The 12,225-nt window shown below is 60.9% G+C and overlaps 1 protein-coding gene across 16 annotated transcripts in view; it reads right to left on the bottom strand.

Annotated features, from left to right (window-relative positions):
* The window catches only part of LOC118896682 (DAB2 interacting protein), a 193,638-nt gene that overhangs the window by 27,049 nt on the left and 154,364 nt on the right, over positions 1-12,225 (bottom strand). For all 16 annotated transcript variants that reach the window (XR_005020244.1, XM_036854839.1, XM_036854837.1 and 13 more), the window contains one exon: positions 1,471-1,624. Coding sequence is in view for 15 of the 16 variants with exons in the window: in XM_036854839.1 (XP_036710734.1) it covers positions 1,471-1,624 (154 nt within the window). In the remaining variant the exon portion in view is untranslated. The remainder of the gene's footprint in view (positions 1-1,470; positions 1,625-12,225) is intronic.

Raw genomic sequence — 12,225 nt, 5'->3', positions numbered from 1 at the left:
GCTGGTGCCTGGTCCTGGCTCCTCACCCCTGCCTCAGTGCCCTCTGACCATAGGAAAGCATCTTTCTGAGTCCAACCTCGTTCTTCTGGAGATGGTGGGAGGCAGAAGGCACGGACCCCCACACGAGTCAGAGGGCAAGGCTTCACCCGAGTCTCCCTCTATCGGTGGAGCCACAGGCACCTAGGAGACAACCACGGGTTGGCACGAGGGTCACCTTGGTCCTCAGCTGACACCTGCTGATGATGCTTCTCTTGCCAAGTGACAGTGACAGCAATGGCGGTCACAGAAGGCTAACCTATTTGGGGCCAGACTAGAGAACTGAGAACTGGGCTGTCTGCGTGTGCTGGGCCCTGGGGTCCTGCCTGGAACCCTTACCCTACCCTCCCTGTCTGACTTGCTCATCTTCTGGTCTCCTCCAGGCAAGGAAGCCCAGCCCAAGCTGTTCCTACCCTGTTCCCGCTGTCCCCTGCACCATGCCGAGGTCTCCACCGGGGGAACCTGCAGAAGCCCCAGCACCCCCTGCCGTGGACGAGTGGGCAGGCACCAACTTCAGCCCGCCCCAGGCAGAGAAGTCGGAGGCCAGAAGAAGCCCAGCTGGGCCAGGAGTCCTGAACCAGAAACGCCACCCAGTGGGCACAGGGCTAGGGCAGATGCCAGGCACCACTCCACTCTTCCCCTGGAGCTGGGGGTGCCGGGAGGTTGCCCTATTAGTCCCAGGGTCATGCCTCTATCAGAAAGCTCTCCTAATTATGCAAGACTGTTGGGGGTGGGAAGCTTCCCAGAAACAGAGGTGGGAAGAGAACATGAATAATTAGAGAAGCAATGAGGAACTCCCAGCAACACCTGCACACCTGCGACATTAGTTGCCCTGGTCCTGGCTTGGCCTCAGGCTTGTAGGGTGACCTTTGACATCGTCTCGCCCTCTCTGGGTCTCAGATTCCCCATCTACAGGGAAGCACTGGACAGGTGATCCCCAGTAACAGCCCTGCCAGGTCGGGTGGCTGACCCTCTGCTCTCAAACCTTGGGTCACAGAACGCCGGGGCAGGAAAGATTCTGGCTTTCATCACGCAGAGGCAGGGCCAGGGCCAGAAAAGGGGACACTCCCCACTGCCCTACAATGCTCTGGAGTGGTTTTGCAGGAGGGGCGAGCAGGCCTCGAGACCGGCTCTGGGGCTTGAGCCATTCCACACACGCCTTCTCCCTTCCACCCACTTGGACCTCTTGCACTTCCCAGCATGGGGGACAGTGCTGGTCCGTCTCCAAGGAGGCCACAGAGCAGGGATGAAGCCCCCATCTCCCAGCTCCACTTGGTCTCGTAGGAGGCAAAAGCTATGACAGATTCTGGCCGCTGTCCCAAAGAGCCTGGCCCCTGCGGAGGCCACGGAGCACTCCAGGAGGGCGTCTGGAGGAGACCTGGCCTCGCAGGAAGAGGACGCCGGTACCCGCCCCGCCCCTGCAGCAGGACCCACCTCGAAGCAGTAGTCCTGGCCCAGGATGCTGCTGTGCACCGGCTTGATGACCACCTCCTCCTCCATGCTGAGGTCCAGCGCCTCCACCGCGCTGCTGGGGCTGAGCAGGGACTCGTGCGAGCGAGACTCCTTCAGCCTCGGCATCAGATGGGACCTGGGGGGAGGGCGGCAGGGTGCGTCAGGGCAGGCCTGCCCTGTCCCCTCCCTTCCCTTCTCCTCCAGGAAGCCTGCCCAGAACCCCCCAGTTGGAGGCAATCACTCCCCTCAACTCCCACGGTCCTTTCTGTCGTAAGGCAAGAGTTGCGGGGAGGGGACATCGTGGTGCCGGAGTCACAGAGACCTGCCAGTCCCTTTGCCCCAAGGCAGGACTCTGGGTAAGGGGCTCAGCCCCTAAGTCAGCGGGGTGGGCGGGCAGGTAAGGATGAGGCCGCCACTCAGGAGTTGAAAGTCAGCGCTGGGCGCAGGGCAGGGCCGGACCTGGCTCCTCAGCAGCCCGAGACCCACAGCGAAGAGCGGACCCGACCCAGGCAGCCTTCTGGGGGTCTGGTGCCTTCCCCATCCCATCCCCTCCCCTCCGCTCCAGTCCCCATCCAAGACAGAAGCAGTCGCCCTGTTCCAACATTTGTCCAGGACATCACTGCCGACAGAACCCTTCCTTTCTCATGCACCATCCCACTCCGCCCACCGGCCCCAGGCGAGGCAGGAGCGCCACGGGAACTCTGCTGCTCCTTTCTTACAGACGAGGGCCGTGAGGCTCAAAACAGAAGGGGTGCAGCCACCTCTGCACGGTGCCCGCGCGCTGAGACTCAGACAGGGTCCACAGGCTGGGGTTTGGGGGTCAGGCCAGGGTCAGCGGGTCCAGCACAGGCACAAAGAGCACAGGTAGTTCACTCCACCTGAGGCCCAAATGGAGCCTGGACCAGGACTGGCTCTGACAGACCTGGCCTTGGACCTGGGCGCACTGCTCACCTACTATGTGGCCCTAGACAAGTCACTTCCCCTCTCTGAGCCTCCGTTGCCTCGGCGCTTCACGTGGAAAGCGCCTTAGACGGCATCTGCTCTGGTGCCTGCTGGAGTCCACCTCACAAAGGCAAACGTCCCTTTCCAGAGTCAACAGGACACAGCAGTGCCCCACTGGGGCCCCCTCCCACAGCCGGGGCACAGGAAAAGCCAGAGGACCAGCCAGGCCTGCAAAGACCACCCCGGGATGGAGGCTGGGCAGGCCTCGCCCCTACTCACGTCCACAGTCCAAACCCCGGCCTCAGCTCACCCAGACCTCCTTCCCCCAACACCCTCTGCCTTTCAGCTCCTGGCCTCCGGGTCCAAGGCTCAGGCCATCATCTCTCCCCGTCTCGCCAAACAAAGACCCTCTCTCAGGTCAGTGAGGCCTGGCAGGACCACCACAGACCTCCCTGTAGGGCACATACACCCCGTAACCCATTTCCATAACCGCCTGCGGTAAGAGGGCCTGAGGTCCGCCGTGTGTGGACTCAGGAATCCAGGGATGAGCCGAACAGACCCGCCCAGAGGGCTTCACAGGCTGACAGAGGCCACCCTCTAGCCCCTATGCTTCTCCATGGCAACAGCCCTCCCTGACACGCTGTCCTGTGCTAGGCACTGCATGGGAGTCAGGGCTGGAACTGGGACCCCAGCTCCTGGGGACCTCACAGCCCAACCCGAGAGACCCAGTCGGGCTCCCCCAGCTGCTCCCCCGTGCCCAGCATGAAGCTGGCGCAGAGCAGGGCTCAGATCCCTGGAGCCGAGTCAATGCCCTCAGGCAGGACTCCTGAAAGCTCCCAGGGGAGTGGACCAGAGGGAAGCTGTGAGGCAGGCTAAAGTCAGGTTAGAACCCAGACAAACCTCCCCAGGACGCACTCGAGGCCCAAGGCCACTGGCGTGCACAGCTGTGGCGCCTCTGCTCCTCCAGAACCCTCTCTGGGAGACCGCACTGCACACACGCACTGCTGCTGCCACGCCAGGCGCTGACAGGCTTCTCCCCGTGGCAAACCCTCCAGGTCCTGCTCGAACGGCCCAGCCTCCTTCCCATCACGGCACTGACCAATGTGGCGGCTGCGTCTGCCATCCCCTCTGCTGAGATTCCACCCTGGGCCTCCCTCCATACCTCAGCACAAGGGACGCCCTGCCTCAGTTGCCGGGGAAATCACCCACCTCGGAAGGGCTGAGACCCAGAGCCCCCAGGCCCGCTGTCCAGGGCTGAAAACCCAGCCCACCGATCAAGATCGGGCCGCTTTCTGGCCCAGCCCGGAAAGCCCTGCCAGGTAAGACGCTGGGAGCTGGGGCGGGTGGAGCGGGCACCCTGGAAGTGTTATACATAGGGAGGAGCTGGTAGGCTGCGGCACCGCCTCCTGCCTGGGGCGCCCGAAAGAGCCGGCTGGGGAGAGGAAAGAGAGGCACACTCAGCACACTGGGCCTGCCCAGGGAGACCCAAGGGGGCCTTCGTTCTACAGCCCCGGAGCCCAGCACGCCCAGGCCAGACCCCAAAGCGGCCAGACCCCAAAGCGGCCAGACCCTGGAACCTGTGGCTGCAGAAGCCTCCTTTTCCTTCCCCACCATCCTGCCCCACAAGCATGCCCCCAACTGGCCCAGGCCTCACTGGGAAGGTTCCTGACAGAATGGAGGACTATGGGAAGCTCATGGCTAAGGCATTCTGGCTGCAGCTGGGCAGCCCTGACCCTCCCCACCTCCCCAGGGATTCTCTAAGTGGGAGAACCTGAAGCAGGGGCCGCACCCACCCCTGCAGCCCAAGCTCACGGGGGGTGGGGCGGTCCAGGGAGGCCCAGTGGCTACTCCTAGATCTCCCAGGTGCTTCTGGGAGAGGAGTTGAGGGCCAGGCTCTGACCACTGCCCTATGATGGGGCAGGGCCAGTGGGCCTGTGCTCTCCGACTCACATGCAGACACATATCCTTCTCGCTCAGCCTGGAGTCCACCTGCCCCCCAGCTCCCCACAAGGCTCCTGGGGGAGAGAAAGGGGCACCTATTCATCAGGGCCTGACATGCAGCTCTGGGCCCAGAGGGGAGCTGGTCTGCAGTGACCCTGCAGGGTGGGACCTCCTGGCAGAGGGGAGTGCTCCTGTGGCAGTGACTGATAAGATGACTGAGGCTCAGGGAGGGAAAATGGGCACGTGGTCACTGGACCCAGCAGGCCCACCTCACAGCCTAAGATCCACCTCTTCCAGGAAGCCAGACAGCCCCATCCCAGGCCCACAGCACAGCACCCCTTAAAACTCCACCGCAGGGACTCCTGCCCCATCAATCACCCACGGCAGGCCTCGACCCGGCCCGCCTCTGCTCCAGCCAGCGTTGTTGGGCACTTCCTTTCTCACCTCCAGCTCCTGCCTTCCCAGGCTGGGCCAGAAGCCCATCCCGGGAGGGACCATGCTCCAAGAGGGAGCGAGCGGGCACGGTGTCCCTACCCAGGAAGTTGGTGGGCGCCCACCTCCACTTGGCCAGGGCACCCAGCTGGTCACTTTCAACTGCACACAACTCTGCCAGGAACACTCATCTACCTATTTCACAGAAAGGTAAGATGGGCTCAGGGAGCAGCAGTCCCTGCATCTGCCCGAGGCCCCCTGCTGGAAGGAGGACACAGGTTGGTCTGGGAGCCCCACCCATGGCTGCCCTCTGTGGTGTGGAGGTCTGTGGTCTGACACCATCGTATGCAGGACCTCTTCTGCCCCAAGGCTGGGGTGGGAGAGAAGCTGGCCCAACATACCCACTGTGTGGCCTCCCCCAGTGCTCAGCTCAGTCTGTGACGGCATCCCCCGGGGACCTCCTGTGGTACCTGGGGACCAGAGCCTCAGTCCTTGGTGAGATGGCACCAAGGAAGACAAAATCCGTCACAGGGGGCCTCTGCTCGTGCAGGTTATCCCCACAGCCCAGGTCTGAGCTACTCCTCACAACAGCCCTGCCAGGGACACCACATTGGCTCAGAGAGGCCACAGAACCAGGTCTCACGGCAGTGCTGTGCGCTCCACGCGCCTGGCCCTCCTTACCTGGGCCAGGCTCGCCCTGGGCTGTGCTCGCGGGAAACAGCACACACAGCACTTGGCTGAATCCTCACAAGGCTGAGAGGAGGATGCCCACCGGACCCCGGCGAGGCCTGCTTCAGAGAAGGAAGGTGACCTGCCCAGGGTCTCAGCTTCCTCCTGAGGTCACCCCTGTTCGCGCCCCAACCCCCCCAGGGGCCCTTTCCTTATCTGAAAGAGAAAGAAGGACCGTCTCAAATGGAAATAAATGGTAACACGCACACACTGAAGTGCTGGAGAGAGGGTCTGCAGGGAGAGGCATTCCCCCAGGCGCTGGAGTCGTGAAGAGGGGGTTTCCCATCAAGACCACATGGGCTCAGTTGCAGCCCTGCTGGCTGGGGTGCATCTGCCTGTTCCACCTCACCCTGGGCTCCTCTTCTCCAGGGGTCACGATTCCCTCAGGCAGGCCTCCAGGCACATGCAGTCCCCTCCGCCTAGAAATCCCCTTGTCCTATCCAAACTTCAATACCCAGCATCAGAGCCTCTTCTTCCAGGAAGCCTTCCCAGACTCCCAGGGCAGAGAGCGACCTCAAACCCTAATGTTCATTAGGCTGTGCTGCGAAGGCCTGTCACAGAGCTGTCTCCTTACCAGGGAGGGGGCTCCTCGTGGGGAGGGCTGGGTCTGGATCAGCGCTAAGATTCAGAGCCCCAGAGTTCCTGGATCAAAGCCCCAACACCGCAGGAGCTGAGGTCAGCTAAGCCTGGGGGAGGGGGAGGGGGTCAGCCGGGATGAGGACAATCCTCCCTGAGCCCTCAGACGCTGTTAGTGGGAGAAGGCACAGAATGACCCAAGCGCCGGTCTTCGGGCCAGCCGCCTGCTCACGGCCAGTTCCCAAGAGCAGCACCCTGGTGCCTGCCCAGAAGCTCCAAGAAACACCCCTGCTCTTGATGTGTCCAGGTATGGGGCGCTCCCTCCATCTCTCCCAAGGCCAGGGGCTCATCCAACCCTCTGTGGCTGCACCCTCCACCACAGCCGCATCCTCCCGAGACCGTCCCAGACCCAGCTCACGCTCTAGACCTTCAACAGCCCCCCAGTCACTAGAGGCCCCGTGTCCCCTGCAGTCCCCCCTTCCTGACCTGGAGGCCTTTACCTGCGTCCTCCATGCCATGGAATCCTCACACTTCCTGGGAGGGGGGTGGTGCCACGATTCTCAGGTCGCAGACAGGAGAGCCAAGGCCACAGGGGAGGGAGGCCTGCCCTGACCTCCTCTGCCTCTGAGAGGTCTTGGTCAGGGCCTGGGGGGCAGTGGAGGAGGGGGGCAGTGCCCTCCCACCAGATGGGCCCCTCCGCCCAACATGGTGTCACTCCTGCCCTCGGCGCTCCCCTCACAGCCTACAGAGAATCAGGTCACAGTGCTTCACCCTGGGGTTGAGCCCTCCCCGAAACTCTACCCCTGCCACACCACACCCTGGCAAATGACCTAGACTCTCCTCGCCAGCGGGTCCCAGGCCAGCAGGAACTCCCTCCCTCTGGGGGGACCTCTGCCCAGGCTGTTTCCTGAACCCGTCCCACCCTTCCCTCCACTCTCTGCCCGACAACAGCCTTTTTTCTCAGCGTTCAAAGCCCAGTCCGAATGCAGCCACCATCACACTGTCCCTGGTCTCTCCAGACAGACAAGCGCTCACACCCGGGCCGGGTGGCTGAGCCCCACTCCACACCACTTTCCCACCTGCCTCCTTACCCAGTTCTCATGAGAACCCATCAGGACTGAGGTACCGCACCTCAGAAAGGCCAGGTGTCGTGCCCAAGATCGCACAGGCAGCAAGTGGCCAAGGGGGGCTGGAACCCCATTCAGCAGACTCCAAGCCTAACGCTGTCCGCCCAAGCCTCGCCTTCCCATCTCCCCACAGGCGGCCACGCAGGGCCACAGCCAGCTGACCTGCTTGCCGTGACTCGCTCACTCCAGGTCCGGTGGAAGAGCCAGCCGCGGGGCTGGCTGGGGTCGGGCAGCCGTGCCCAGGGCCCAGGAGCCCGGGAAATGTGGGCATGCCACAGGCACGGGCAGAGCCGCTGCTGGAGATATAGCCGGGCACCAACAGCAGCCCACTGTGAGGGCGGGGAGCAGGAACAAGGGGACATTGTCCTGGCTCCTGGGCCACAGCCTTATCTGATAGCCTTCCAGCCAACCCACGAGCTGTTTTTCAACTCCGTCCTTTTTTCTCTTAAAAGGTTAGTGACACAGAAGTTCAGCAAATTCCCTATTATTTCAAGGAGGGAGGAGACCTGAAAATAAAACTTGTGATAATTGAAAAGCTCTATATGACACGGGGAGGGTGTCCCCAGCTACGGGTGGGGTGAGTTGAGAGTGGGATTGGATAGCCTGGCAAGTAAGCAGCTCAGAATCTCCTTCCAAACCTCAAGGGGCAGAGGGAGCTGCCAGGCCTGCCCCCAGAGGGCGGGGCTGGGACCAGGAGAGGTCAATTCCAGCTCAGTCACACTGTCCCCAAACGGGCCAGCCTGGTTTGGTTTTTGAGGAGCGGGCACTCTGTCTCTGGAGGCATGCAAGCAGGAGCTGGGAGCCCTCTTTTAGATGCGTCGAGGTGGCGTTACCCGCGCTGCTTGGGGGCTGCTGGCGTAACAGGCAGGCAGCGGGGTAAGCCCCAGGGATAAACACGCAGCCCACACACCTGCCGCTGGCAACGGGCAGGAGGGCAGCAGGCCCTAGCGCCAAGGGTGCCCGGCTGTAGGAGCAAATCTAGTCTCCATTCCCTATAAAACACACAACCACGAGTACTTTTAACTCGTGCCACTCTCCAGGACTCAGTTTCCCCATCTCCAAGCGGGGAGAACTGACATGCCTTCCTCCCAGGGCTGCCGTGAGCGTCAACTGAGACAAGGCAAGGAGGTGCTCGGGGGGGGGCAGGGGTCAACGCCAGCGACCACACCAGTCACTCATGCAGGTCCCCGTCCTCTTTTGTCTGCTCTAGTCACTGCCTCATGCCAGACACCCCTGTAGGAGCGCGGGCACAGCTGTGAACAAGGCCGATTAAGGATTACACGCCGGTATCAAGGCTGACGTTTCTAGGGGAGATGACACTCCTGATGTTTGGGGTAACGAGACAGGGATTTTGCAGGCCATTCTCTGTTCCTTTCCCCTGACCACTCAAATCTCTTACTTTCTCCAGGCCTCAGTTTCCCCCACCTGCAAACAAACTACATCTAGCCAAATGCTCTGGGATGCCTCCAAAAAAAACCCCCCCAAAACAAAAACGCAATAAAAGCCCCTAATTTCTTGAAGTGAAAGGGAGAAAGAGGGTGTCTGTGGGTGGGCAGGAGACCCTGCTGAGGGGCCACTTTAGCCCTTCGGCCTGTGACCCCGAGACCTGGCCTCTCACCTGCACGCCTGTGTGGTCTCACACCACTGCCTACGGCCACAACCAGGCCTGGACGGGGCAGAAATCCTGGACAAGGTTGGTCTCCACGGAGGAGGTGCCCACTTGAGGGCTGGCAGAACCCGTGGACTCTGGAGTCAGGTAAGAACATGCCAACCATGTTTCCACCTGTCACAGCCAGGCAGGTCCAGTGAGCTGTGCCCACAGTAGAAGAAGCCGGGTCCCGGGGCACAGTCAGGGGGAGGGCGCTGACTTCCTGAGAATCAAGCAGCATGACACAAACAAGGCAGAAACCACCCCCACCCCCCGCCCCCCGCACACCCAGAATATCCAGCGGAGCCATCTCTTCCCCAGGCCCAGCCTTGCCCTGCTGGCCTGGGAACCGGCTGCTGAGGCCAGCACTCACTCCTGGCCCCGCTGGGGTCCCAGGGGAGGGGAGAAGAATGCAGCTGCCTGGTGGCCCCCAGGACCCTGGGGAGACAGAGCCTGTCCTTAAAAGGCAGGGAGGTTGGCCGCCCTGCCTGGGAAGGCTTCCTGGGATGACAGGGCCTAGAGGCCTGGTCTCTCTCGGCCCAGGGCTCTCTCAGTCCAAGGCAAAGGGGCAGATCCCCGCAGTCACTAGTACCAGTGTGACCCCACCCGCACACTCACACTGAGCCTGGGGCTGGGAGGTGCCCGGTCTCCTGCCTCACCCTATCCCTGGGAGCCTGTGCCTTCCGGACACCGCAGGGCTGAGTTGGAAAAGGAGAGTCCACACGCCGGCAAGCAAGACAGGAGGATAGGTTGGCTCCTCACGTGCCACGGCTACAGCGCAGCCCGAGGCCTGGCTCCAGGGGTGCCCCGTATATGCTGAACAATCGACACTGTGGCAGCTGCTGCTTTCTCACCTGCTGAGCTACTTCAGAGACTGTGACCAAACCCCCAACGTGTCAACTCCCCATTAACATAAGGGACCACATACTAACCACCACTCTTCCTCCTCCCAACCACCTGGAATCCCGTCAGCGAAACCTCCTTGCTTCCTGTTGCTGACCTGGGGAGAGGCCAGGGACATGAGGGGTGCTGCTTCTGGCCCCTGAGTTGGAGAGGCGGCCCTCAGCATCCTGACCATCCCCCATCCCACCCTTTCCAGTATAATTCTGCAGCCTAATGGAGTTTTCAAAGAACATCCAGGAACACATTTACCTCCCCACATCCCTACATCTTTTTTGGGGGGAGAGGGGAGGGCAAGGGGCACACAGAGAGAAAAGAAACAAAAAACTTTCCATCTATTCCCCCAAGTTATCCTGCAGCCTGAATAATTTCGGGTTTTTAATCAATAGCTGTCACACTTGTCAAATTACTTTGGGGACCACAAAGCAGTTTTTAAACATTCATAAACCTCAGCAGAAGAGCGAAGTGCCCTGAATTTTAAAAGAAGAGAATCTGAGGAACATTCATTGAATAGGATGAGATTTGGGCAAATCGAAAGTGAGTTGAGGGCCAAGTGCTCCTGCTGCTGCTGAGTGGGGACAGCTCTCCGTCCCTTCCTGGTCCCCAGGAGAAACCGCCGAGCCCAGCCCGGCCGCTCAGGAAGACTAAGGAGAATGACACCCCAAACCCTAAGGTCCCCTCAGCTCCCCCAAGTAAAGCAGCCCCAGGCAGGAGCACAGCAGCAGCCCCATCCGGCCCACGGCCCGGCCCTCAGCTCCTCCACTAGCAAGACTCTGGAGAACGGTCAAGGCCCCGGCCGTGCTGTCCCTTCCCTGCGAGCTCAGTCTGTGCCGGTCTCCTCCTCACGTGCGTGAACACGGCCCGTGCGTCCCCTTGGTCCCACAGATCACACCGCCAAGTGTGGGACTAGTTTCTGACTCGTTCCCCCACCCCCACCCAGGACCATAAATACCAACAGCTGCCTCAGGCCCTGGGGACCCATGACCCAAGTGGGGAAGGATGATGAAATGAAAAAGAAGAACAAACTGAAAACCAAGGCTTCCATTCCCCAAGGAAGCAACTTCCCTCTAGCTTATCTAATTCCTCCCAGCTCTCCACCTCCAGGAAGCTCTCCTAGGCTCAGCAGACCCCTCCAAAGAATGTCATCTTCTCCCCTCTTACCCCTCCACCTCAGAACCAGGTGCCGTGCCAGGTGGCCTTCCGGTGCTGTGCAAGTCGTTCATGTTAGGGTGACAAGGTGATCTGGGGACTGTCCTTCCCCCATCCCTGGGCATTAAGCTTCCTACCTCAGCCAAGGACCAGCCACGTGTCAACAAAGCCCCAGCCCCTGGCACCATGCTGGTTGATGACTGGTCTAATGTGGTGAGGCCTCCTTCCTTAAAAACAAACACACATAAAGTTCTGTGACTTTGGTCAAATTAAATAACCTGCACGTCTCAGTTTCCTTATCTGTAAAATGGGGAGGACATCACCTTTGGTGCTACAGGTGTAACCTGACACGCAGGGAGCCCTGCCTTACCCTGGGCATTCTGCCCCTTCCCACCTTGCAGCACTTCTCCTTTAAGTAGGCGCCTCCAAGTCCCCATTTAAGGAGAGACGGGCACCCTAGGTTCTAGCAGCAATGCCCATCTCCTGTCCTGCCACCACTTAGGACACGGGGGCTCTGTGGCCTCAGGGAGACGAGGCAAAGACACGAAGGGGAAGGGGCATGGGCCAAGGGAACACAGACCTCGGGTTGGCCTCTCCTGCACCTCAGTTTTCTCACCTGACAAGTGGGCTGCGCTGCCCTCCTCCCAGAGCCTGATGGAGGTCTGATATGTGAACACCCCCCCATGCCTGGTTTGAGCTAATCCAGCGCCCCAGTATATAAGTTACTGAGTGCCTCCAGCATGCCGGTGCTAAGCCTGGGGGCCTTGGGACACCAGGCTTTGGGAGGATGTCCCAGCAGGGCATCAGAGCTCTGCTTCCCAGACTGAAACTCACAGGAGACAGCCAGGAGTGCTCAATAGCAGCAAAAAAGCAGGAGCGGGGGGCTGCCAATAAGCCACAGGCTCCCAGGCCACCAGCAGAGGCAAAAACTCATGTCAAAAGCAGGGCGTGGCTGCCGAGTTCTTCCTGCTCCTAGTGACCGTGCATCTAAGCCATCTGTGGCTCTCCAGCTCCCGCCTCACCCACGACAGCCCACACACCTGGCAAGTGCACCAGCAGGCCCTGGCTCTGCGTTTAGCGGACTCCATTGCTCACGTGGCCCAGCCGCCCAACTGCAGTTAAGGAAACATGCTCTGAAGCCGTGAGGGGCTTCCAAGGCCAGAGAGTGTGCCTGACTCCAAGAGCCCACCCTCTTTCCCCACCCCCCACCCCTCCCCCGCTGACTCTAGGATAAGCTAGCCCTGCCTGTCATTTGCCACTGGCCCACAGGATTCCAACTAGCAATGCCTTAAA

The sequence above is a fragment of the Balaenoptera musculus genome, chromosome 6 (assembly GCF_009873245.2).
Source record: "Balaenoptera musculus isolate JJ_BM4_2016_0621 chromosome 6, mBalMus1.pri.v3, whole genome shotgun sequence".
Lineage (NCBI taxonomy): Eukaryota > Metazoa > Chordata > Mammalia > Artiodactyla > Balaenopteridae > Balaenoptera > Balaenoptera musculus.
Note: the sequence above shows the minus strand (reverse complement) of the source record. Positions and strands in the feature narration are given on the sequence as shown.